This window comes from Bos mutus, chromosome X (assembly GCF_027580195.1).
Source record: "Bos mutus isolate GX-2022 chromosome X, NWIPB_WYAK_1.1, whole genome shotgun sequence".
In the NCBI taxonomy this organism is placed as follows: domain Eukaryota; kingdom Metazoa; phylum Chordata; class Mammalia; order Artiodactyla; family Bovidae; genus Bos; species Bos mutus.
The window spans coordinates 70,373,320-70,400,772 of record NC_091646.1 but is presented as its reverse complement, the minus strand read 5'-3'; the positions used below and the strand labels follow the sequence as shown (position 1 = coordinate 70,400,772).

Here is a 27,453-nt window from a genome sequence, read left to right as displayed (position 1 = left end):
GAAAGATAGCTGAAGTATTTTTAAAATGAGAAAGCCATGGCCCAGAAAAATATATGTAGCTTAATCCTTCATGTATAAAAAGGTAGAAACTTTTCTCTTTGACCAGGACAGTATAAATATAGAAAATAGAAATGCAAGAATGCAGTCATAATTGTAACCACTGGGATGAACAGGAGAGACTTTTCTCTTTTTACTCCTGGGTATTTGTTTTTGTTTTCTGTAAGCAGGAAAAATGTCTTTTTCAGGGTAGAGGTATTAATTCATTTTTCATTATACAGGTGTTGCCTGCGTGCCAAGTTCCTTTAGTCATGTCCCACGTTTTTCGACCCTATGGACCATAGCCCACCAGGCTCTTCTGTCCATGGGATTCTCTAGGCAAGAATTCTGGAGTGGGTTTGCCATGCCTTCCTCCAGGGGCTCTTCCCAACCCAAGGATTGAAGCCCAGTCTCTTGTGTCTCCTGCATTGGCAGGCGGGTTCTTTACCACTAGTGCCACCCGGGAAGCCCAATAGAGGCATTATTTATTCTCAAAAAGTTTGGTAATCATTGGTATTGATATGTCCAATATGGTAGCCACTAGCCTTGTGTGACTGCTTGAATTTTAGCTAATTAAAATGAAGTTGAATTAATAATTCAGTTCCTCACGCGCACTCCTCCAAGTTCTCAATGGTCACATATGGCCAGTAGGTACAGCCATATTGAACAGAGCAGAAATAGAACATTTCTGTCATTGCAGAAGGTTCTAGACAATGCAGATTTAGATCACTGTGTCCCCACATAAGGTGGCGCCAGTGGGAAGACCCTGAAACCCTGAGTGTGAGTTAGTGGGAATTAACTACAAAGACCTATCAGGTGAGCAGTTGTAGTCCTCGATTAGCCACAGGGCTAGCTAGGCATTATTGAAAAATTGGCATCCTTTGGAATACAGAAATCAGTCTGGATCTGGAGGCCTAAAATGTATCCATGGCAATGATGACACCTGTTGATTCTCTCTGTAAAGCACGGGAACAATAATGATCTTTGGACTGCTGGGTTCCCTGGTTACCATGGAAATAAGAGTGCTGGTTACAATTCTGTGTAATTACGCAGACTGAAGTATCGATCTCCCCTCCTCTCCTCCATCCCTTTCTTTAACCATAACCATTGTGATGACTGTTTCAGCTGGGCTTCATGAGTCCACCTGGCAGCAGGAGACGCAACTAGAAAATCTGATTAAGTAAGAAGTGTCAGAGTGTAAGTCTTAATGAGGAAATGTGAAAAAAGAAACATGGCGGGGCATTTTTTCAGTAGAAAAAAGCGAGATCTACTACACTGAATACAATGACATTGTTACTCTAGCTGTTTGCACAGGCGCAGTGCAGGAATTCTCAGAGCACGCCTACGCGCACATTATCTCCCCTTCTCTTTCCCTCTCTTTTCACTTTCCTCTCTCTCTCCCTTTTTCCCCCTCTCCTCTGCCCCTCCCATCACTTGGTCTTTCGGTCTTTCCATTACTTAGTTGACGTCTCTCCTTCCGACCCTCCACTCCCTACCCGTTTATCCCCCTCCCCCCTTCCTTTTCCGCCTCTAGCGGACGCAACTTGCGCAAGCGCACTCGCTACAAAGCCTCGCTCTTTGTCCCCATCTGTCGTTCACACGAACTCCAGTCTTTCACATTTAGTAGCCAATAAGATCGAAGAAATGGTGGAAAACCGATTCCACCTCTGGAGATAAATGTTGATTGGCATATCAGATAACCAATAGGGAACGCTACTTTGTACCCCTTGGGAGGCACCGATCTCCGCCGTCTCGTTTCCGGCGGTCGCGCGCTCTTTTCTCGGGACGGTAAAGGCCGTGTAGCGTCGCCGTTACTCTGAGCAGAAAACAGTCGGTGGAGGGTGAGTATGGGGTCGACTTAGTTCTTGTTGGAGAGAAGAGTAGGATTTCTAGCGACAATCGGTGAAGGAAGAGATGAGGGCGAGGCTGGGTTTGAAGGAAGGTGGGCCGTTCGTTCTGCGGCCCCTTGAGGCCTTGTCTCCGCGGCCACACGTTCTCCTCGTCCCACCCGCGGGGGCCCATCGCTCTCCCTTGATCTCGCCTTCTGCTTTAACTTGGTTCCCGTTTCCCTTCCCTTGTCGTTTTTTGTGCAACACATCTTGGAAGCTGAACCTTGTCACTAAGTTCCCCAATCGTTGAGCCGCCCTGGGCCTGAGGGTGTGGGGTCTATTATCCGAGAGCCCTGAAGTCGCGGCTGCAGGAGGAGGCGCTTTGTCGGGCGCTCCTCCTCTCGACCTCGTGAGGCCGTTAGTTCCGGAGGAGAAAGGGGGCCCCCTCCCCTACCCCAGCGATGCTTCTTTGTCAAAACTCTGAGCTGGGAAGTTCATCTGCTAGTCCAGCCCTTGTTGTTTTCCTAGGCAGATTCCTGAAGACTTTTTTTTGTCCTGTTGCCTATCTACTCGACCTATTTATGACATCACTTTTTAAAAAATTAAAATTAATTTTATGGATTTCCTATCGGGTATTTTACCTTTGGAAAAACTATTGTAAGCTGCCGCTTGTGTTCTTAACAGAAGTCGAGGTTAAGGAGGACTGGGAGGCACTTTGTTATCTTCAAAGTTGAGGTAGGGGTAGGGTTGTCAGAGAAAATACAGGACACCCCGTTAGATTTGAATTTCACGTAAACAACAAATTTTTTAGTATACGTAGAATGGGACACTAAAGATCATTTATTTTTCAAAATCTGAAATTCAGATTTAACTGTAATGTGTTTTTATTTGATACATCTGGCCACTCTAATGGGGGGATCCTGGCTAGATTTATATTGTGTCTTTGTCCATGTTCCTTGTTACTAAATGAAAGGTCCTAAGAGATTCTTAGAAAAGGGCCTTACGTTGCCAATGCCTCCTGCAGCTTTCAGGCTGGTCCACATCCAGGCAGCCATCTCCATCTGGTAGATTTTTACCAGATTTCCCCCACACACAGTTTTCACTTAAAAGTTGATCCTTTTCCTGAAAATTAAGGGGACATTTTTTTTAGGTTTCAGATATGTGGTGTAGTGTTTGGTCTTAAACAACATTTGTGCAGTTGTGTTGCAAATAGCCCCAGTTTTTCGAAAAGCAATATGTATTTGCTCTCAAGAAGTCCATCAGGGTTAGTCTTTGGGGCAAGTAAGTAGACATAAATCCTTACTGTTGATCTTTATGATTTATTCCCTTTTCAGAGGCCCCAGTGCCTAGGGGCAGTGAATTTATTACCCAGATATCTGCACATATTTCCAAATTATATTGGTGGTCATCATCAGAAGTAGATTACAGGGACAAATGCTTACTGAATACTTGCTACTTTGTGGGCACTGTTTTAGGTGATTTATACAGTATTATTTTGTGTTCACTGTTGAATGCCTTCTTGGGAAATAAACTGAAGGGAAAGAGTATAAAGATTGGTATTATGGAGACATTTACTCGACACAAAGGTAGGCAGTTTGGTTGTAAAAATAATTTTTGCTAGAATCCAGAAGAGCAAGGGAAGAATGTAATTGATGAAATTTGTCTAACTGGAGCACCGCATATGTAGAAATAGGGGTGGTGATTGCCAGCAGGAACAAATAGCTGTTATGTCCATTATCTGGTTTGGTCAAAATAACCAGCACTGTGAGATAGATGTTACCCCCATCTTACTAGTGAGGAAACTAAGAGGTTAGGTGACATTTTAGTAAGTGTTTTGAATCCTAAAGTCTAAAATCAAGGTGAGTTCGATTACTCACAATGAGCATGAGCTTTAGAGTTCAACAGACCTGAGTTCTACTCCATGCTTCATCACATTTGTGTGACCTTGGATGTGCATCAGTTTTCTTATTCAGAAGATAGTTGTGAGTATTAAATGAGATAATATAGTCTTAGCACAGTGCCTGACATTCAGTGATCAGTAAATATCTGGTATTAACATCTTAACTACCACATTGCACTTTCTAAAATAAAAAATAACTTCCATTGAAGTAATTCTAAATAGTTTAAAACATCCCTATGATCAAAGAAATAATTTCTACTAAGAAATTGTAAAATGGCCTTTTTGAATGGAGTGGTGAGGTGTGGTTAGGATGTAAATATAGAATTTTTAATATTTCAGTTTTGAGTGGATCTCTGTAAGGATTTCTATTAACATATAACAGTGTGGGTTCCTGAATGGGATGCAAGGTATTGAGGCTGGGGCCACTGACTCTTAAAGGCTGGAGATTAAAAAAAGAGAAAGACTCTTTGGATTCTAGCCAGAGGTAAGAAGAAATAGTTGGAGAAATGGCTGTGAAAATAATTCAAGTTTCTGCTATAGGCTTTTGGGATCAGGGGAACAGGGATGTTTAATATGTAGGACTCATAGGGGAAAACATCTGATGCTAATGCCCACCTTACCTATCCCCAGCTCTATTTTTATGTTTTAATTTCTTGTATCTTATTTTTAAAAACATTTTCTCTTTTTTTAAGGTGTCAAATTTGCTCTGAAACTGCTGCACTTATTCACAGTATTTAAAGTTGTTAAACTATAAGCTATGTGGCAAGAGTCACAAAGGTGTTTAATAAGAATTTATCCTACGGAAATACTTATTGCAACATTATAATAGGAAAAAGCTGAAAACAGCCTAAATGTCTCATAGGGAGTAGTTTAGTAAATTAGTGTACATCCAATTGGACTTTATGTAACCATTAACAATTATAATTAAGTTGACAGGAGGAATGAGAAAAGGGTGAATATAAAATAGTGCATTTATAGTTGCAGTTTTGGAATGACAGTGTATCTTTTTAAAGGTTAAGAAGCAAAAATGGAAATTGTGGGAGGAATATCTGTTCATGGAGGTGCCCTAAGACTTAGCTGAGCGCATTGGTGTATAATAGTGACAAATTATAAATAACCTAAGTGTCCCAGGACTATAAGGGCTTGGTTGACAGCAAAATACAGAGTCCATTAACAATAAATGTAGAAGATTTAGGGACATGGAGTATACCATTTAGAGTACATACAAATATGTAAATAAGTGACTGAAATGGTATATCAAAATGTCAACAGTGACTTTCAGTGGTCAGTTTTTGGGTTTTTGTTTTATTGTTTCCTATGTTAAAGATGTAGTTTGTACTTTATTAATGAAGAACAAAAGACTGATGAAATGATATAAATGAGAATTCAAGTTTTGGCTTAAATGTCAGATTTCTAGTGAGGCTAAACTCACAACTCTATTTAAAATTGCAAATCTTCCCCTTCTACTCCCTGTCCACTTTCCCCTCCACTCAACTTTTATTTTCTTCTAGCATTAAACCTCTTAAGTACTATGTAAATTAATTATTATGTATATTTTCTCTCACTGGAAGGTTATCACTGCTGAAGGCAAGACTGTTCATTGATTCATCCCAAGCAACTAGAATAGTGTCTAGCAAATAAGCATTTGGTGAATATTTGTTGAATTAATGTAAAAAATCAGTAAAAAAGAAAAAGTCATTTTTATCATTTTGTTACTGGAAAGTCAGTTACAGTGACTATTTCATGGATGTAGTTTTTAAGTCTTAAAATTATATTCTTAGAATAAATTATTAGAATTCCTGAGTTAAGAAATATGAACATCTTGATACCTCTTGTTACCTGTTGTCTTATAAAACAACTTTATATAAACTGCATTGATATTTTCAGTTTTGGTAGGATATGATATAAAAAATGTATCAATGTTTAGAAGTTTTATACACATAAGTGTCTTGTATATTCCTCATCCAGAATCAACAGTTACCAAGCCTTTGTCACATTTTTTTAATCTGAGGAATATAATTTATTTTAAGGGAATCATATGATGTTAATAATACAGTTTTCAGGGAAAAGATAATTTTCTGCATCTTTCAGTTAAATCTGACTGGAGGGTCTTATGTTTAGGGTAAAAGATTCAGAATTGATTTTTGTCCTTTAATTTACTGGAAAACTGCCTTTGGATAAGGGAGATGGTCCTCAGCTGATCTGTTAGGAAATTTCCATCTTAAAACCATCAACTTTTGTATTCAGCCTGGATTATACCAGGAATTTTCATTTTAATCTTATGAGTTTTTTGGCCATGCTGAGTGGCTTACAGGATCTCTTATTACCCAGTCAGGGATTGAAGCCCAGCCACAACAGTGGCTTGGAATCCTAACCACTAGGCAACCAGGGAACTCCCTTATATTGATTTTAAATGACAAAATTTAATATTTTATGATTGTATATGTTTGTATTAGATGCTTCTATTACTTTGATAGTCATTTATCTTTCTATTGTGATTAATAATGATATTTAATAATAATATATGCTAGTACAGAACTAGTATTTTCACATATTTATTCATCTTCATAGTTACCTTGAGAGGTAGGTGTTTTTATTATCCCTTTTATAACAACTTAAGGAACTGGTTCAAAAGTAATTTACTAGTAAGTGTTAGGATCATGTTTCAAATATAAGTATGTCTAAGTCTATACAGCCCATACTTTTCCACAGTATCAACTGTAGGCTAGGGCTGCAAGGTGCCAGAGAAAAACAAAGACTTACTAGTCCTGGAGATAACAAGAATCTATTTCAATAATTGTATTTTTAAAGTGATTTAATATTATGATAGGGCCATTTTTTAGGGAGTAGATTATTTTGGGAAAGTCACTTCAATGCATGTAGTTATTGAACTGGAAGGTTCCTCAAGTCATTCTATTGCAAGCTGTTCTTATTTAGTACTTGTCTAGTTTCTGTGTGCAATATAACTGCTAGTGCTGGTGGTTTTAGATGCTTGAATTGTACTCCTTCACCATACCTGTTTGAAATAGTACCATAGGTGATTAATTGACATGTAAGTCACTAGGAAATTAGTGACTGAATATGTTCTAAGCACTGAATATGTCTGACATTCCAGTTTATTTTTAGGGTACAAAGATGCAGAGCAATAAAACTTTTAACTTGGAGAAACAAAACCACACTCCAAGGAAGCATCATCAACATCACCATCAGCAGCACCACCAGCAGCAACAGCAGCAGCCACCACCTCCACCAATGCCTGCAAATGGGCAGCAAGCCAGCAGCCAGAGTAAGTACATGCTAGGTAATGAAGTAGAAACCATTCCCAAGTCGGTTCTCTCTTGGGAATAGTTTCTTGATTTTTAGATTCAACTCTTGGGATTATAAAGGAATGGGCTTTTGTGGCACACCTTTGTTGTTCTTTTCCCTATTTATCTCAATATTTAGGATAGAAAAAGGCTGATTCTCTGAAATAAGGAGCAGATCTGTAGGATAGCAGTTGAATACAGGTTGCTTTGCTGCATTGGCACATCCTTTTGCTAAACAGATGGCTGCATGTTTTACCTGAGAGCTTGGTTCTTACTGTGGTAATCATCATATGACTAGTAGGTAGAGAAAATATAAAGAAGGTTTTTAAGACTTAATGGAGAAGAAATCTGATACTGAGTATTATACTTTTAGCCTGGGGCCTCTGCCTCCCTAGTTTTAATCAGAGTAAAAGATCTTTAAAGATACATTCCCATCCATTCAGCTAACTTTGAACACCTCTTGTATGTGTCTAAAACTACAAACAACCGCATCTTCCTTATTTCCAAAAATTCCTACAAAGAATACTCTTTCCTAACTCATTTCTTTTCATTATATTACCCCAAGCCTGAAAGAATGGGAACTGTTAAGGTTATGAAGATTGATTTGGGATTGGGAAATGGGACAGTTTTGTTTTTGTTTTTTGGTTTTTTTCTTTGTAATTATGTTTTAAATATAAAAATCCAGTCACTTCTGACATAGAGCTCCTTGACTTGCTTGGTTTTCTCTTTGACAGTAACTCTTGTATTGTCTTTCTGTCTCTGAGTTAGTCTAGGTTGGCTCCTGGACCACAGTAGAGTTGTTGAGAAGTCTGTCCTCCCTCCCTCCACCCCCCAGATCTTTGCATACTGCTTTCACATTCTAAGTGCAATTTACTGATAAGTGGTTAGTGGATAGATTCCATTGGGAAATGGTGTTGACTTCTCTACAGCAATTACATTTCTTATCTAGCAGCAGTTGTTGTAAATCTCTCCCCAATCTTTTAAGTGACTATGTTTCTTCTCTCAGATGAAGGCTTGACTATTGACCTGAAGAATTTTAGGAAACCAGGAGAGAAGACCTTCACCCAGCGTAGCCGGCTCTTTGTGGGCAATCTTCCTCCTGACATCACTGAGGAGGAAATGAGGAAACTGTTTGAGAAATATGGGAAGGCAGGCGAAGTCTTCATTCATAAGGACAAGGGCTTTGGCTTTATCCGCTTGGTAAGCAGCTGTAGGCTTTTAGAGCATGTGCTCTAAAAGGTGGTGAAGCTGGGAAATGATGGATATGGAAAATTAGGAGTAGAAATAATTCTTAGATGATGTTTGTAAAAGCTTATAGTTGGTAGAACAGGACAAAATGCATATTTTATTTTAATTTTTCCTGATAGGTTTTTGTTTCAAGGCAACATAGGTTTATTTGCCTAGGACTCTGGGGCTTATATGCCCTTTGGAACTTTTTTTAATTGGGAAATTTCAAGCATATAGAAGTGGAGAGAATAGTACAGTGAACCTGCACATAACTTGTTACCCAGCTTCAATAACTTTCAAGTCATAGTTAATCTTGTTTTTTCTGTACCTTTCCCCTGTTTACTGTCCTCTACAAATACTTTTAGTAAGTTAAGATTTTTTCCTGAAAAAATGGGAAAAGACTTTTAGTAATGATCAAGATTTATATAATTTATTTCCAAAGCCCTTATGCATGTATTATCTCACTTAAGAGTCTTCAAAACTTTGAGGGGACAGTTTTTTATCTATTTTTTTTTTTTTTGTATCTACTTTGAAAGAAAAATTTTAATTGCTAAAATCCACATAATATAACATTTATCATAATCATTTTTAAGTGTAGATGTCTGATTTGATTTAGGAAATGTGTTTAAGTATGTGGGGGAAACCTTTTTGGGTGTTATCTATCTCCATAAATGAGGAACATAATGTGCTAGTAAGATCACTGGATGTTACGGTTAGAACCAGTCTTCATTCCAGATCTACCACTAACTCAAAACTATATGGGCAGGTCATTTTTTCTGGGGCTCAGATTCCTCTTTAAGAATGTGGAGGGGAGGGTCCCATCAAGGTCTGTGGTTCTAAAGAGGCCTCTTGGAGGGTATAATGATTCTGATTACTCTGGTACATAGCTAGCTGAAACTAAAATAATTCTGACTTCTGTATTGTAAGGGTAGGTTTTATGCTGGTCATTGTTGTCCAGATTTAACACTTAAGAGAATAGCTTGTGATACTGATGACCATGTAAGTCATGTTAACTCTAGAATTTCCAATTGATTTATTACAAGGCCATCAGAGCAATTAGGTTAACCAAAGAATTATCTGAAACACATGAATCCGTTCTTCCAGTTCCATCCTTTTTTTTTTTTGTATGCTTGTTGCCAAGGGTTTTGGGTTTGGTTTTTTTTTTTTTTTTTTTGAGACATTGAGGTATTGAGCTATGGTACTTTAGACTCTTGATGGCTGTGTAGGTGGTCATTGTTCAGCTATTGAGTTATTCTGACTTTGCTCTGCTTCCTAGGAAACACGAACCCTAGCGGAGATTGCCAAAGTAGAACTGGACAACATGCCACTCCGTGGAAAGCAGCTGCGTGTGCGCTTTGCCTGCCATAGTGCATCCCTTACAGTCAGAAACCTTCCTCAGTATGTGTCCAATGAACTGCTGGAGGAGGCCTTTTCTGTGTTCGGCCAGGTGGAGAGGGCTGTAGTCATTGTGGATGATCGAGGCAGGCCCTCAGGAAAAGGCATTGTTGAATTCTCAGGGAAGCCAGCTGCTCGGAAAGCTCTGGACAGATGCAGTGAAGGCTCCTTCCTGCTAACCACGTGAGTGAGGGGTCATTTTCAGAAACATACCTTAAATGCTACTTCCTTCTGTGGTCTCGGGAGTTGGCCTCTAAGAAGCATGTTCTTGTGTTCATTTAGAAGACTAGATACAATCCAGCTCTCTGGTAGGGTTTTCAGTATAATCTTAAATTAATGGAAATGGTATGAGGATTAAAAGATAGACATTTTCAGTAAGTTGTCATTTAGTCAGTGTTAAATCTCCCCTTACTTTGAAGTTTTAGAACTCGTAAATTGTTTTGCTCATGCAACATTTCTCTTAGTATTTATTCTAAGTCATTATCTTGAGTTCTGAGTTTGCTTGCTCAGTTGTATCTGACATTTTTGTGAACTCATAGACTGTAGCTCACCAGGCTTCTCTATCCGTGTAATTTCGCAGGCAAGAATACTGGAGTGGGTTGCTGTTTCCTTTCCAGGGGATCTTCCCAACCCAGGGCTCAAGGCTGTGGCACCTGCAGCATCTCCTGCATGGCAGGCAAATGATGGCTGCAATGGGGCAGCCCCGCACTTAAGTACTTTACCTACTTAAAGGCTGTGTTCAGAGATCTGAACCCTGACCCCATCCTGTCAACCCCAGATTCCACAGAGTTCTGTTTAAAGGACTTGGTTACTTGGGACTAGGTGTAAAAGCACCTTCAGAAGTATGTTTCATTGTTTAGTGCTAAAAAAAAAAATTGTTTAGTGCTGACACTTAATTAGTTCATTGTGCCACTGACTCATGTGGAGAGGGAAGCCTAATGAAGGTTATAATTTGACTAACACTGAGTGTTTTTCTTTCTCCCAGATTTCCTCGACCTGTGACTGTGGAGCCCATGGACCAGTTAGATGATGAGGAGGGACTCCCAGAGAAGCTGGTTATAAAGAATCAGCAATTTCACAAGTATGTGATCCTGTCAGATTCCCTGTTAGTTGTTTGCCTATTTATTCTTAAGGAGGCTTGTAATGGGTTGTGTAAAAGAGGCAAGTCTTTGCTGTATGTGTTCAGTGGCAGCCATTGTCTTGGCCCTTGGGAGGAATGTAGTGTTTAGTTGGGAGAATCTTGGACAGAGTTTTAGTAACCCAGAAACCTTGTCAATAGAGAGCGAGAGCAGCCACCCAGATTTGCACAGCCTGGCTCCTTTGAGTATGAGTATGCCATGCGCTGGAAGGCACTTATTGAGATGGAAAAGCAGCAGCAGGACCAAGTGGACCGAAACATCAAGGAAGCTCGTGAGAAGCTGGAGATGGAGATGGAGGCTGCTCGCCATGAGCACCAGGTCATGCTAATGAGGCAGGGTGAGTATCTATCTAAGGCTTAAAACTAGAAGAAGGACAAAATAACTTTTTTTCAGGAGTTTCTTTGTATCAATCAGTAGAGAAAGGCGTAAACTTCACCTTTTATTCTCTGAAATATTTTGTTGATCTTGGTAGGCAAATGAGCTTGGAGATGTGGCAGAGGATACTGGATTCTGTGGAGAAGGAAATAATAGGTTTGACTTCATTTTTGGAATCTGGATACCTCGGATGGCCACTCAGGGATTAAATATCCCCTTTGCTTTCTGGATCTTTATTTGTGGAAAATTAATGGGCCTATATGAGGAGGGTGAAGAATATTCTGAATTGGTCTGTTGTTTTTCTAGATTTGATGAGGCGTCAAGAAGAACTTCGGAGGATGGAAGAGCTGCACAATCAAGAAGTGCAAAAACGAAAGCAGCTGGAGCTCAGGTAACTTTTTTTTCCTCCAACCCTTTTTCTCCACCAGCTCTACAAGGTAATGTCTCACTCCTGCTTCTTACCACCATGCTACCTCATGCATTTGTAAATATGTTGGCAAATATTTCCTGGCTGCTTCTCAAGTTCTCCCTTTAGGTAGATGTTTTGACTGCCCATGGTTCTGTGAATTCTTGGGACTGCACTAAAGAGGAAAGCAGCTGAGTGACTGGTCTCATGAGGCTGGCTCCTTTGGGAAAGAACTTTTTCCCCTAAAGGACACATCTGGGTTGTTTTAGGGCTGGGCCCACTTAACAGTTGCCTGGAGAACTAAGGTAGTTTCAGTGGGCTCTTGGATCTCCTTGGCTGAGTCCCCTATTAAGATAGATAATCTGTTCAAGTTCTGGAATGCCTGTGCTTAAATATCTTGGTGACTCTGTAGGCAGGAGGAGGAGCGCAGGCGCCGTGAGGAAGAGATGCGGCGGCAACAAGAAGAAATGATGCGACGACAGCAGGAAGGATTCAAGGGAACCTTCCCTGATGCGGTATATCTCTCGTGTGCCCATGATACGACAAACTCACCACTAGGATTAGAAAACACAATAGGCTATGACCAATTTTTCCATTCTGTGACACTTCTTTTAGAAAGAAGCAGTCATAGGAAGGAAAGGTAAGGTTTGAAGAGGAGCTCTTTTTACCTCACAGGCAATTTAGGATGAAAAGCTAGGGCTAGTATATGCTGTTTAATCTCAGTGACTGCAGGATCAGATAGATTCAGTCCTGTGGCAGCCTTGCCTGGTCTTCTGATGTCCTCAGCAGTTGTTGTACAGGTTGGAGCCCTGAAAGAAATCATGTGTCTCTCCTTTCATCTCTCAATTTGTTCCTAATAGGAAACTCTGACTTGTGTCCTAGTAGCTCTAAACTGAATTCATTGTACAACTACAGTGAGTTAGTTCAAGGAGCTGTTGCAGATGTTCTTTAGTGTGTGGTCCTTAGTGGATTGTGGTAGAATGAATGCAGTGCTGTCTTGGACTGTCTTGAGTGTTTTTTTGTTTTTCAGAGAGAGCAAGAGATACGGATGGGTCAGATGGCTATGGGAGGTAAGGACTTAGGAGATTAATGGTACAGATTTCTTTTTTTGTCTCATCTCTGGTGGACTATGTAGCTTCTCCTACCTAGTCCAAATTTAAGGGGCTTGACATTTCTGGAAGCAAATTTTGGTGGGAGGGTAACATGTCTTAGCCCAGAAGTCTTGACTTGTTTCCTTTGGCATAGATAAAGAATGTCAATGTCTGTCTCCTCTATTGATCACTACTCTGCTTTAGGTGCTATGGGCATAAACAACAGAGGTGCCATGCCCCCTGCTCCTGTGCCAGCTGGTACCCCAGCTCCTCCAGGACCAGCCACTATGATGCCAGATGGAACCTTGGGATTGGTAAACTGCAGAGCTTTATAGTAGCTAAATGGTGATAGGAGGAAGGACTTTGCCTTCATGGTCCTTGGGCCTGCTGCAATTTTGCTACAGATTAAATAGTTTTTAGGATCACTGTTATCTATAAAATGTTAACCTCAAGCTCTTTGAGTCTTGTGCAAACCCAATCTTAAATTATATTTTATCCTCTGACTGGCTAGTCTTGATTGACATTTTTTTGCTACCCTGGGTAAATAGGTTCCTTTTTGGAGGGAAGGCAACAAAGGTTAGGCATTATCATATGAAATACATGTGAGTCCAAAAGATTTATGGCTCATGCAATCCTGAGGTGGTTTAGTTGTAGTGTCAAAATGTTTACTTTGAATAGGGTTAAATTTGCTGAAGAGTGATGGCCTGCCCTTGTCCATATACCTAGTTCAGGAAAAAGGACTTGGCTAACATTTATCTAGCCCAGGAATTTAGTATATAATGTTACTTAGCCTGTAGGAATCAGGATAAAAAGTTAAAGATGGTTGGGTGGAACTGTCAGCAACTTCCTTTTTAGGGTTATCCACTATAGTTCTAAACAGGCTTAGTCTCCCCTACCATCAGGAACCTTGAATGTGGTGTGGAAATGGCCTCCAGGGGAGGGACTATGGATGGGTGGGAAGCTAGGGCACAGGTTCTATTATAACGTTATTCTCTTTTCTCTTTAAGACCCCACCAACAACTGAACGCTTTGGCCAAGCTGCTACAATGGAAGGAATTGGGGCAATTGGTGGAACCCCTCCTGCATTCAACCGTGCAGCTCCTGGAGCTGAATTTGCTCCAAACAAACGTCGCCGATACTAATAAAATTGCAGTGTCTAGTTTCCCAAAACCCTTAAAAGAAGGACCCTTTTTGGACTTAGCCGAATTCTACTCTGGAAAAGTGTTAGGGATTCCTCCCAATAGTTTAGGTCTTCCCTGCCTGTAGTACTCTAGGGAGTATGTTGGAGGCAGAGGGTAAGGGAGGGGTGATATTTAACAAATCAGTTCTATGTGGTATATCCTTTCACTAATCAATTCTGTGTGGTGCATTCCTAAAATCTCATGTGATTGTTGAGAGCCTGTGAGGGCCAGGGAGCCATGGCAAAATGGATCCAGTTAGAGCCCCCATTAATCTTAATCATTCCACTCTTTGTCCACCCTGTTCTATTTGCTTTCTTGTTCTTACACCCCCCCGCCACCCCAGTCGGTAAAGAATCTGCCTGCAGTGCTGGAGACCTGGGTTCGATTCCTGGGTTGGGAAGATGCCCTGGAGAAGGAAATGGCAACCCACTCCAGTATTCTTGCCTGGAGAATCCCATAGACAGAGGAGCCTGGCAGGCTACAGTCCATGGGGTCGCAAGAGTCGGACACGACTTAGTGCACTGTCTCACCCCAGAGATCCTGCCACATATACCACAAAAACCAAACATCCCCCAATGACCTTGGCCCCACTGTTCCAATCACTCCCAGGTGGGAATTCAGGCACATGTCCACAGAGGTCACAGACAACATACATACGGTTCTGTTATGTCCCATATATTACCCTTTCATGTCCCAAGGAAGACATTTTCTCTTAGAGATTTTCATTTAGTGTATCTTTAAAAAATCTTGTGTTAAACTTGCCTCCATCTTTTTCTTGGGTAAGGACAACCCAGAAATGGCCCTTTTGTGTCTGTGATGTTGCCATTCACAGCTTTCTTGATAGGCCTAGTACAATCTTGAGAACAGGGTTGCTGTATGCTGAATGTCAGACGGTAGCTCTTAGCTTTGCCTATCTTAGGTAGTTACGCTGTGCATTTTTTATTGGTGTACCATGTTTGATTTGTCCCTAATACCTTTGAAGTTTTTCTGAGAAATGAATAATGCAACATGAACTTATTAAAATACATTTTAAGCCTTTTAATTTTCTGTGCTGTTTTTGAAGGGGGAGGAAGGGAAGTTCTGTCTCAGATGAGTGCAAGGCTATAAGAATAATCCTTTATGACCTTTTGCTTAAAATATTAATCTAGGCAAACATGGGAAAGTTAGATGTATACTATGGTCAAAGTGGTTGAAGATCTGGTGCTATTGGTGGTACACAGAAGTAATGAGGATGGGAGGAAAGCTACTGCTTTGAAAGAGGAAGAAAATGAGCTGGAGGAATTGGGGTACCTTCACCAAACTGGGAGGGGGCTTAAAATTGGTTATTTCTTTCTGACCAGGCTTGAAATTGGCATGGTAAATCTAAAACAAGTCTCAGCAATGGTTAGCTGACCTCACCCAGGTTCCAAGCCCTGCTCTGCCTGATACTTTTTTCTTAAGCCTCAGAGCTAAAATGTTCTGAGTTCATTTCTATTGGCTGGGAAGACCAATTGAAGTTCCCTTGCCCATGTTAGGAGGTATACGCCTCCTGAACTAAAGATAGAAACAGCTGGCCCTTCCAGGCAGCTAAAAGCCTCCAGACTAAGAGGTGTTCCCCACTCGGCAGCCAGACTCCTTGAAATACCCTTTCAGTAATTCTACCAACGCCTCCATGTCTCTACTCTGCCATAACAAAGGCTGTGGGCAGCATTTTGACCCCCAAACCAACCTTCCTGGTGAGTAATCCTGACCTTGCCAGGAGCTCTGTGGGTGCTAAGGGAGTTGTCAGCTGTAGGCAGTCTGTTAAAGGAACAGAAATTTAGTGTGTACCTGCCTTAGTTCAATTGGTCTGGGTGTTCTTCAGTCTTTACTGATATTCTTTTTTTTTTTTTAATACCATATGGAAAGATGGTAAGCATATAAACCTGGAAAAGTAAGAATTCTTTTCCTTCCTGATCTTGTTACTGGTATCCACAGATTCCTGTTACCATCACCCTGGGGTCCCAATCTTCCATGATGCACTTAAGGTGAGGAATAGGCAAGGGGGGAATAGCAAGAGCATTTTGCAAAAGAAATACAGCCAGGAATCTAAGCTGAGCTGGGTCTTTTGTTATCAGGGTTGGTCCTGCTGCCGGAAGCGAACTGTAGATTTCTCTGAGTTTCTAAACATCAAGGTAAATTCTTTACTTTCGGGTATTCTGCCCCCAGTAGAAGGATTCCATCCCTAATCTTCTTTCCCTATCTATACTAGGGCTGTACTGTGGGACCACACTGTGCCGAGAAGCTCCCTGAGGTCCCTCAACCTGAGGGCCCTGGTACAAGCAGTTCACTTCAGGAGCAAAGACCTCCGAATGTGATTCCAAAGTCAGCAGAGACTTTGCGTCGGGAGAGGCCCAAGTAAAGAGGAGGTCCCTGGGTTTTTCGTACATTCATGAAAATTCCTAGGAGTGATTAATGGGTCATTGAGGTTTGGGAGCTAGAGATCAGAGATATGAGGAGACCCAAGTGTCAGGGCTTGGTGTATGTTTTTGTGCCTTAGGGGAAATTTGTCCAGAAATAATGTCCTTGGCTCTTAAGATGGTATGGGGTAATGGGGTAGGTATTTTGAATCACCAGAGTAGATAACCTCTCACAAATACATACATAGTTATAATACAAGGGTGATTGTTGAATGAATTGGGTTTTCTTTTTGGAAAAGAGTTTTAAAATATGTTTTATATATTAAGAATGTAGTAGTATTGGCAGCCAGGAGGCTGCCGAGAAGAATAAATCAATTTTGTGGCAATAATATGAGCAACAGAAGAAAGTCTACAGTTAATTAGATAAATAAAAGGGAATGATTGCAGTTGTATAGAAAAATATGGATTTAGAGCAACTGAGTAGTTTGGCAAGAGAAGCCCTGGGGAATTCCCCAGGGTTCAAGGATTTGGCATATCCACAGAGAAGAAAATTGGCAATGGGATTACTATCCATCTTCTCTAACTCTGCCCTACTTTCACCAGACTTCTTCAATTCCAATACCATTGGTGGGAAGGTTGGCACTGCTGGTCACAGTTAGTGGGTCAGGACTAAATCACCCCACGCATACCCCCTAGGTCAGAGTTGCTTCCAAAGTTGCTTCCGCTAAATATATCCCAAGCCCTGGAAATGGCACTGGAACAGAAGGAATTAGACCAAGAACCTGGAGCAGGTAAGTGGGTCCTTAGTAGGACAGGTTTTACAGGCTGGAATTTAGTGAAAGTGGCAGTTGGGTGGAAGAAATGAATAGGGTTCCTGACTCTTGTTTTCTTTGCCCAGGAGTTGACAGTAGCTTGATCCGGATTGGGGCCAGCTGCCAGAACCCAGGATGTGATGCTGTGAGTGAGAGTTTGTGGAGGACTCAAGCGTGTGTTTGAGAGACGTGATGCCTGAGGGATGGCTGGGTATAGATGTGAGGCTGCATACATTTTTATTCATTCTGATCTGATTCTTATCCTGATTCTCCTTTATCTGTCTTAGGTATACCAAGGCCTAGAGAGTGATGCTACTCCATGTACCTACCACCCTGGAGCACCTCAATTCCATGAGGGGTGATGGAGGGGACTGGGTGGGCTGTGAGACAGGTTTTTCCCAATGTTGACCTTAAGATGGAGTGCTTGTGGGGAGGGGAAAGGAGATTAAGTGAATTCTATTCCTACCTCAGGGTGAAATCTTGGAGCTGTTGTGGCATCCAGACCCTGGATTTTGGGGCATTCCTGGCACAGCCAGGATGCAGAGTTGGTAGACATGATTGGGGGAAGCAGGTAAGTCCTGACTTTACTGAACTCTTGATTAGAACCCAGTTCCCAAATAATTTCTCCTCCTTGTACCTCATGGCCAAGCTCTGTATCTTCTCCCTTTTGCATGGACCAAATAAGATTTCTGCTCCCAGTGGTTTTGCAATATGAGGTCGTGTTAACCTTCTGACACTCTCTGTTTCTTCTCCACATACACCATGAGAATGCCCCTTGGGATAAGAGTCCTTTCTTACCATCCACATTTCACATCTTCTTTTTAGGTGCCAGCATCTTGCCGTCATGATTGGCATCAGACAGATTCCTTAGTAGTGGTGACTATATATGGCCAGATTCCACTTCCTGCATTCAACTGGGTGAAGGCCAGTCAAACTGAGGTGAGGAATGTCTGATGCTGGATGGGAGGCCAGTGAAATTGGGTGATATTATCATCTTACCTGCTGAGTCGTCATACACAGTTAATACGTAGGCGCCATAGTCCTCTGGTAGAGCTGTAAGGTCAGGGTTATTTGACTGGCCTGTGGATGTAGGGAATACACCACTGGCCTGCTTCTGTGTCATAATAATGTGTTCTGACCTTCTGAGATTGTTCCTACCCCTGTAATTCTTTTCTCTCAGCTTCATGTCCACATTGTCTTTGATGGTAACCGTGTGTTCCAAGCACAGATGAAGCTCTGGGGGGTAAGTGAAGAGAAAGGGGCACAAGAAGGGGAGGCAGATGGGGTAAAAAGAAGGGCCGGACTGGAATGAATAGAGGGTGTCTTGAGGGACGAAGTTGTAGTGGGAAAGTGGAGGTTTTCTCTTCATTTGCTTTGATATTCTCTCTCTCTCCCCCTCTTCTCCCTATTTTCTCCCCTTCCCCCCAACTCCCCTTTCTTTCCTCTTTCTCTCTCTCCCTTACTTATTCCTTCCCTATATTTTTCCCCATCTTGGATTTTTTATTTTTCTCCCTGTCATTCATCACCACCCTGCCCTGACCCCAATCCCTTTGGTTTCCTCATTTTCTCTTCTGTGTTCGTCTATCTTTCCCTCCTCCTCAGGTCATAGACGTGGAGCAGAGCTCTGTCTCCTTGATGCCATCTCGGGTTGAAATTTCCCTGGTCAAGGCTGACCCAGGATCCTGGGCCCAGCTGGAGCACCCCGATGCACTGGCTGAGAAGGCTAAGGCTAAGGTTGGGTTAGAGATGGATGAGGAAGAGTCTGAGGATTCAGATGATGACTTGAGCTGGACAGAGGAGGAGGAAGAGGAGGAAGCAATGGGGGAATAGTGATACCAGACAGTCAAGTCTAGATAGGATCTCAGTGACTCCCTTAGAATTTCAGAGACCAGGATATGGTTGGCCATGGAGTGTCACTGAGCAACAGGAGGCAGGAGGGGAGAACAAAAGTGTCCAAACCATGCTGTTTTTTCCCTTAAATAAATCTTGTATTCTGCAGTTTCACATAGTGTCGTTCTCTCACCTCACTATCTAAGATTGCATTCGTTCCCTCCAGCTTCTGTGTGTGTGTGTAGCACACATGTGTGAATACAAGCACATGCAATCAATTCTTCACAACCACCAAGTATTTACTGAGTACTTACTACGTGCCCAGTTACATGTTAGGTGGTTTAGAGGTATCTGAGAAGCAGTAGACTTATTCATTCCTCTTAGGAAAATTGTAGTGTGGTTGACAAGTCAAGGCTAATATACACGAGATAATAAAAAACATTATCAAGTAGTTTAACTGAGTGCTAAATTGTGCAGTACAATTTTAAAAGCTATAGGAGTTGAGAGAATGGAGTGATTAATGTGGACTGTAGTAGAAAGGGAAAACACCATGGAACAAGTACATTTTTTACAGCTTTAATTAAATATAGTACACATCCTATACAATTTACCCAAGTGTAAGTGTAAAATTCAGGGTTTTTTTTTTTTTTTAGTATACTCAGAGTTGTGCAGCCACAATCAATTTTATTTTTATTTTTGGCCACACTACAGCATGTGGGATCTTACTTAGTTCCCCAGCCAGAGATCGAACGCATGCCCCTGCAGTAGAGTGCAGAGTGTTGTTAACCATTGGACCACCAGGGAAGTCCCAACTACAATCAATTTTAAAAGTTTTTGCCATTCCCAAAAGAAACCCTATACCCATTAGCAGTCACTCCCAATTTCCCCCCAAACTGATACAACCACTGATCTACTTTCTGCCTCTATGGATTTACCTATTCTGGATATTTCATACAATATGTGGGTTTTTGTGGCAGACTTCTTTCACTTAGGATGTTTTCAAGGTTCATCCATGTTCATCCAACATGATGCTCATCCGACATCAGTACTTTGTTCCTTTTAATGACCAAATGATATTTCACTGTGTGGATATAACACTTGTTTATCTTTTCATCACTTGAGGTATATTTGGGTTATTTCTACTTTTTGGCTATTATGAGTAATGCTCCTGTAATAATGCTCCCGTGAGCATTCAAGTTTTTATGTGGACCTATGTTTTCATTTCTCTTAGATATATACCAAGTATAATTGGAGTGTAATTTCTGGGTAAAATGATAACTTTTAACCTTTTGAGGAATTGCCAGACTGTTTTCCAAAGAGGCTGTACCATTTTACATTCCCATCAGCTGTGTATGAGGGTTCCAGTTCTCTACATCCTAGATATCATTTGTTACTTGTCTTTTATTTAAATTACAGCCATCCTAGTGGGTGTGAAGTGGAATCTCATTGTGGTTTTAATTTGCTTTTTCCTGATGGCTAATGATGCTGAGCATCTTTACATGTGCTTGTTGACCATTTTTGTATCTTATTTGGAGAAATGTCTAAACCAACCTTTGCCCGTTTGTTAATAGGGTTGTTTGTCTTTTTAGTGAGGTTTTTAAAAAATATGTTCTAGAGATAAATCTCTTGTCAGAAACATTTATAAATATTTTCTCCATTCCTTGTGTTGTCTTTCTACTTCCTTGGTGTCTTTTGATACACAAAAGTTGTAAATTCTTAGGAATTCTAATTTATCTATCTTTCCTTTGGTTGCTTATGTTTTTGATGTCATATCCTAGAAACCATTGCCTAATATATGAAAATTCATTCCTATGTTTTCTAAGAGTTTTATAGTTTCAGCTCTTTCTTTTTGATCTTTGATCCATCTTTTTAAAAATACTTATTTATTTGGCTGCACTTGGGATCTTCATTGTGTTATGTGGGATCTTCCATTGTAGTGCACAGACTCTGGTTATGGCGCGTGGGCTCCAGAGCACAGAGACTTCAGTAGTTGTGGCACATGTACTTAGTTGTTCCACGCCACGTAGGGTCTTAGTTCCCCCACTAGGGATCAAACCTGCGTCCCCCGCATTGCCAGGTGAATTCTTAAAATTTTTCGTATGTGGTATGAGGTAGGGGTCCAACTTTATATTTTTGCCTATAGCTATCCAGTTGTCCCAACATTGTTTGTGGGAAAGACTATTCTGTCCCCACTGCATTGTCCTGGCACCCTAGTTGAAAATCAATCAACCATAAATGTGAGGGTTAAGAAATATATTTTAAGTGGAGATTTGGAGAATAAGAAATTTGGATAGCTATGGAAGAGTAGGGAGAGCCAGGCTTGGGTAAGAAGGTGTTCTATTTTACTTTTTATATTTTATTATAAATTCCAAAGGGCTTCCCTGGTGGTTCAGAGGGTAAAGCAATACATTGTCATTGTAAGACAATGCAAAAATGTGTAGAGTAAGAAGTAAGAACTCCTCTTTGGATTCTCTCCAAACTTAGTCCTTTTGCTGTTTGTAACCACTGCTAACATATCAGAGGATTTTTTTTTTTTTTTGGCCACTTGGCATGCAGGATCTTAGTTCCTTGACCAGGGATCCAACCTGTGCCCCCTTGAGTGAAACCATGGTGCCCTAACCACTGGACCACCAGGTAATTCCCTCAGAAGGTTTAAATGAGGGAACGAAAGAGTCAAGTGAAGTGTGGCTAGATTGGGAAGAACCTAAAATTCTAGATCAAGGATTTTGAATATGATTTTAAAAGAGAGTTAAAAAGGCATTATAAGCATTTTCTTTTTAAAAAATTTTGTTCAAAAAAAATAAATAAATAAAAAATTTTGTTCTATTTATTTGGTTACACTGGGTCCTTGTTGCTGCATGCAGGATTTCTCTAGTTGCAGCAAGCGGGGGCTACTCTTTGTTGCAGTGCACCAGCTTCTTGGTGTGGTGGCTTCTCTTGTTGCGGAGCACAGGCCCTAGGTGCACATGGGCTCAGCTGTGGTGCACAGTCTTAGTTGCCCTGTAGCATGGGACCAGGGATCAAACCTGTGTTCCCTGCATTGGCAGGTATATTTTTATCCACTGTACCACCAGGGAGCCTTTTCTTTTTAAATGTAGTTTTGGTTTGTTTGTTTGTTTGTTTGTTTTTTTGCAGGGGGTACACCTCACAGCTTGTGGGATCTTAGTTCCCTGACCAGGGATTGAACCCAGAACCATGGCAGTGAAAGCACTAACCACTGGACCATCAGGGAATTCCCTTAAATGTAGATCTTAATTAGAGGAGTGATATCTCTTTTTTGGAGTCTCTCTTGAATCAGATTTACTCCCTCAACAGCATGGCCAAGAATCTGGGATTTCAGATTCTTAGAAACATCAAACTAGGAAGCTTACCAAACCTCAGGTGATCTCAAGTATTTTTCATAGCACCCTTTTATCTCAGTTCAGATTCAAGGAACATAAGGTTTCATTAGTAGCTAGGCGTAAATGGGGATGGGAGAATGGACATGGTCAGCAAAGGTGAGGGATTGCAGCATAGCGTGGCTGAGAATTTGGAAACTGAGGCAAGATTAGGGGATGTTAGAGAATGCATCAGGAAAGTTTCCTCTACCTTTCCTCTACCTTGCAGGAAAGTTTAAACAGAAATAAAGGGGATTCCTAGACCTCCAGGATATTCAATAATTCTGGCTTAGCTCTCTGCTCTCATTCAAGTGCAAATAAAGTTTTCCCCTTGAACTGAACCCTCCAGATCCTTTCTAACTAGGTGGCATGCAGGATGTTAGTTATCCAACCAGGGGTCAAACCTGTGCCCCTCGCTGTGGAAGCTTGGAGTCTTAACCACTCAACCACCAGGGAAGTCTAGAAGTTTACTAGACTAAAAAAAAAAAAGTTCTTTTAAAATAATTTTATTTATTTTTGTCTGCACTGGGTCTTCGTTGCTGTTCATGGGCTTTCTCTAGTTGTGGCAAGTGGAGGCTACTCTTCATTGCGGTATGCGGGCTTCTCATTGAGGTGGCTTCTTTTGTTGTTGTACAGGCTCTAGGCACATGGACTTCAGTAGTTGCAGCACGTGGTCTCAGTAGCTGTGGCTCATAGAACTCAGGCTCAGTGTTTGTGGTGCACAGGCTTAGTTGCTCTAAGGCATGTGGAATCTTCTGGAGCAGAGATCGAACCCTGCATTGGCAGGCAAATTCTTATCCACTTGCGCCACCAGGGAAATCCCACAAGTTTGTTGTTCAGTTGCTGTCGTGTCCGACTCTTTGTGACCCTATGGACTGTAGCACGCCAGGCTTCCCTGTTCTTCACTATTTCCCAGAGTTTGCTCAAACTCATGTCCATTGAGTCTGTGATGCTATCTTATCTTATCTTATCTCCCGGCAATCTTGATTCCACCTTGTGATTCATCCAGCCCGGCATTTTGAATACTCTGCATGTAAGTTAAATAGAGTGACAGTATACAGCCTTGTCATATTCCTTTCTCAGTTTTGAACCCGTCAGTTGTTCCATGTCCAGTTCTAACTGTTGCTTCTTGTATAAGTTTCTCAGGAGACAGGTTAAGTGGTCTAGTATTCCCATCTAAGGATTTTCCATGATTTGTTGTGATCCACACAGTCAAAGGCTTTGGCATAGTCAATGAAGCAGAAGTAGATGTTTTTCTGGAATTCTCTTGCTTTCTCTGTGATCCAGCAAATGCTGGCAATTTGATCTCTGGTTCCTCTGCCTTTTCTAAATCCAGCTTGAATATCTGGAAGTTCTTGGTTCATGTACTGCTAAAGCCTAGCTTGAAGGATTTTGAGCATCACCTTCCTAGCATGCAAAATGAGCTCAAAAGTTTACTATTTTTTTAAAGTAGGAACACTTTATTATTTTGGTTGCACTGGGTCTTTGTTTCGGTGAATGGACTTTCTCTAGGTTGCAGCAAGCAGGAACTACTCTTTATTGCAGTGCTTGGGCTTTTCATTGTGGTGGCTTCTCTTGTTGTGAAGCGCAGGCTCTAGCAGGTGTAGGCTTCAGTAGTTGTGGCGCGTGGGCTCAGAAGTTGTGGTGCACAGGCTTAGTTGCTCTGCAGCATGTGGAATCTTCCTGGAGCAGGGATCAAACCCATGTCCCCTGTATCAGCATATGGATTCTTATCCACTGAGCCACCAGGCAAGTCCAAAAGTTTACTTTTAATGTCATTTTTCTGTGGGTGAAACATCAAAAGGGGCTTTAAAGGATGTACTTTTTTAAATTTAGAGATGTAAAATATATATAGAAGAGTGTATAAAGTACACTAATCTTAAATGTACAACTTTTTTCTATCTTATCAAAATCAGGGGACCAGCAACTACTCAGAATTCCTGGAGAGGATGGAGGTGAGGAATCAAAAATTTCAAGTAACCCTTGTATATAAACTTGATATATAAAGCTTAAAATTTGCAGCATTAATAAAGTAGTATACTAGATCCTTTTACATAGCCCCAAACCCAAAATATGAGTTTCAAGCAGGTGTATAACATTATTAACCACCACTACAACAATAACCATAGCTACCATTTCTGATACAAACTAACCTGCCAACCATTATACTAAGTGCTTTACATGTATTATCTTATTTAATCATCTACTTCCCACCATCACATCTACATAGTTATTCATAATAGCACAAATACTCTCCCTGCCTCCTTTTATAGTTCTCATTTCTTTCCACTGTGCATTGTATCGTATTCCCTCACACCTCTCTGGAAACCTCACACCATTAATTATCCTCTCTCTCCCCTGTTTGTTCAGCCTTTCTCTCTCTGGATATTTTCGTTGACATTTAAACATGTGCAAGTCTCCTCAGTCTTACAAAAACAATTTCCCTTGACTTCATATTCCTCTCCAGCTACTATTAATTCCTTTCTCTCCTTTGTAACCAAACTTCTTAAAATAACTACTCTTTTTCCATTTCCTTCTTCCTAGTCCATTCACAACACACTTCAATATGTCTTCTAACTGCCTCAATCTGGGGTGATAAGATTACCATTGACTGGGCCACCAAGTCACTAAATCCAATGGATACTTTAGTCCCTATCTTACTTGAACTCTCAAGCAAAATTTGACATTAATGATGGTTTCTCTCTTGAAGTACATTTCATGGCTTCTATGACCCATCACTCCTCTTGGTTGTCTTCCTACTTCTCTGGCCATTTCTTTCAGTCTCTTTTACAGGCTCCTCCTCTTCTTACTGGCCATTCAATGATGAAGTTCCTCAGGACTCAGTCCTAGGCTCAGTCTCTTCATTGTTGTTGTTCAGTTGCTAAGTTGTGTCCAACTCTTTGTGACCCCATGGACTATAGCACGCCAGGCTCCTCTATTCTCTATCTCCCAGAGTTTGTTCAAATTCATCTCCATTGAGTCGGTGATGCTATCTAACCATCTCAACTTCTGCTTCCCCTTTCTCCTTTTGCCTTGAATCTTTTCCAGCATCAGGATCTTTTCCAATGAGTTGGCTCTTTGCATCAGGTGGCCGAAGTTTTGGAGCTTTAGCATCAGTCCTTCCAATGAATATTCAGAGTTGATTTCCTTTAGAATTGACTGATTTGATCTCCTTGCAGCCCAAGGGACTCTCAAGAGTCTTCTCCAGCACCACAATTTGAAAGCAATCAATTCTTTGGCGCTCAGCCTTCTTTATGTTCCAACTCCACATCTGTAGAAGACTACTGGAAAAGCCATGACTTTGACTATATGAATCTTTGCCCATAAAGTGATGTCTCTTCTTTTTAATATGCTATCTAGGTCTCTTCATATATTGATATATATAACTCTCTTCTAGACACTCTTAATTATGCCCATGACTTCAAATACCACCCACAGGCAAATGACTCATGCGTTTTTCTCTCTAGGCCATATCTTTGCTTTGAGGTCTAGATCTGTGTATTATAATAATAATAGCTAATGCAGATTTAGATCAGTATCTGACATATAGTAAGTACCTATTATTAGTACCGCTACTATTCTTCTTTCTTTTCACCAAAAGCTTTCACCTTGGCCTTTTGGGAAGGTCGAGGTGTTTCTTTTTTTTTTTTCCCTTGGAGAAGAGGGACACATTTCCAATATCCAATTTTATGATGTTTCAGTAAGAAAATAGGATTCTTTTAGCTGCACCTAATGACTTGTTGGATCTTAGTTCTCCAACCAGGGATTGAACCTGGACACCTAAGCATGGACTACCAGGGAATTCCCAGAAAATAAAATTTTTCTTGACACTCAGGTTTTGCTAGTCTGTGAAGTGATAACATATTTACCATACAATTGCATTAGCTTCAGCATTATGTATGATTGTATTCACCTCCTGAGGGAGTAAACATCATATATAGAATGCCACTGTGTAGGACACTTCTACCCACATTATTTTACTTAATCCTCACACCTGATCTCTGAGGATTATTATCCCCAGTTTTTATAGATGAGGAAACCAAAGCTCAGAGAAGGACATAGCTTGCTTGAGGTCACATGGCTACTGATTAAAACCTCAGTCATTGTTCAAGAGCCATCTGAGAATATCCAAATACCTAAAATCCAATTAAAATCTTAGAAGAGGAGCTTGATATCATACCCCTCTAGCCTAACAGAGTCCCTTTGATAAGCCTCTCTGGGAACCAGCAAGGCTCTTAGTAATATCTCACATTGATATAATGCTTTCCTAAACTAGGGATCCCCAACCTCTGGGATCTAATGTCTAATGATCTGAGGTAGAGCTGATATAATAATAATAGAAATAAAGTGCACAATAAATGTAATGTGTTTGAATAATCCTGAAACCATCCCCAAACCCCCTGGTCCATGGAAAAATTGTCTTCCACGAAACCAGTCCCTCATGCCAGAAAGGTTGGGGACCAGTGTCCCAAACAACTTTTCACCTCTGATCACCTCATCTCTAACCTAAGTGGGACCCTTAGGTACTTTACCTGTCACTTCATCTGGATCAGTAATTCTCTCTCAGTTACACCAGATTCAGTGTTACTAATTCTGGGACCCATGCCTCCACTGTCCCCCCTCTCTCTGCTCCCAAGGTCCCAGAACACTGCTAGAGGGAGAACCAAGCAGGCCAGTATAAATTCATGCTGTCCAGTTTCAACTTGGCCCTTGCAGCTGCTCAGCAACCCTTTTATTTGTCTCATACATTCCCTGGCACTCTCCCCACAGAGGCTGTTCCAGACCTTCCTCTTCTCATATTCCAGCTCCTCCTGTTCCACTCCTTCAGATTAATACACACACTTTCATCAGATGCTTGATAATTCAATAACATTTTAAAAAGCATTTTAATGGAGAATGTAAAACATGTACAAAAGTAGACTGAATACTGTAATGAATCCCTTACTAAACACTCAGCTTCAACTAGTATCAACTCTTGGGCACTCTCGTTCCATCTGTTTCCTCTGTACCATAATATTTTGCAGCAAATTCCAGATATGATGTCATCCCATACCTAAATAGTTCATTATGTATCTTTAAAAGGTAAGGATTCTTTTTTAAAAATCATAATTGTAGTATCATTAGCGCACATAAAATAAACAAGCAGTATTTCCTTGATATCATTAAATATCA

The 27,453-nt window shown here is 40.9% G+C and overlaps 2 protein-coding genes across 8 annotated transcripts in view; both read left to right on the top strand.

Annotated features, from left to right (window-relative positions):
* Positions 1-1,720: 1,720 nt before the first annotated feature.
* On the top strand, positions 1,721-14,213 carry NONO (non-POU domain containing octamer binding). 2 transcript variants are annotated; one of them, XM_070366522.1, is made up of 11 exons: positions 1,721-1,877; positions 6,881-7,051; positions 8,077-8,270; positions 9,574-9,875; positions 10,678-10,773; positions 10,972-11,168; positions 11,513-11,597; positions 12,025-12,127; positions 12,643-12,682; positions 12,908-13,017; positions 13,711-14,213. In XM_070366522.1, the coding sequence occupies exons 2-11, from the start codon at positions 6,901-6,903 to the stop codon at positions 13,843-13,845; spliced, it is 1,413 nt and encodes a 470-aa protein (XP_070222623.1). In that variant the 5' UTR covers positions 1,721-1,877; positions 6,881-6,900; the 3' UTR covers positions 13,846-14,213. The 2 variants fall into 2 exon arrangements, with proteins under 2 accessions (XP_070222623.1, XP_070222622.1); XM_070366521.1 differs by having other exon boundaries at positions 1,724-1,877; positions 6,892-7,051.
* Positions 14,214-15,072: 859 nt separating this feature from the next.
* The window catches only part of ITGB1BP2 (integrin subunit beta 1 binding protein 2), a 42,007-nt gene continuing 29,626 nt past the window's right edge, over positions 15,073-27,453 (top strand). For 3 of the 6 annotated variants that reach the window (XR_011463324.1, XR_011463322.1, XM_070366524.1), the window contains exons 1-11: positions 15,073-15,599; positions 15,841-15,890; positions 15,981-16,037; positions 16,115-16,260; positions 16,959-17,053; positions 17,161-17,219; positions 17,362-17,432; positions 17,546-17,645; positions 17,900-18,013; positions 18,255-18,317; positions 24,198-24,236. Coding sequence is in view for 2 of the 6 variants with exons in the window: in XM_070366524.1 (XP_070222625.1) it covers positions 15,536-15,599; positions 15,841-15,890; positions 15,981-16,037; positions 16,115-16,260; positions 16,959-17,053; positions 17,161-17,219; positions 17,362-17,432; positions 17,546-17,645; positions 17,900-18,013; positions 18,255-18,317; positions 24,198-24,236 (858 nt within the window). In the remaining 4 variants the exon portion in view is untranslated. Of the gene's footprint in view, positions 15,600-15,840; positions 15,891-15,980; positions 16,038-16,114; positions 16,261-16,958; positions 17,054-17,160; positions 17,220-17,361; positions 17,433-17,545; positions 17,646-17,899; positions 18,014-18,254; positions 18,318-18,676; positions 19,076-24,197; positions 24,237-27,453 lie in introns of those variants that run through there. The other 3 variants (XM_005900813.3, XR_011463325.1, XR_011463323.1) reach the window with 3 other exon arrangements.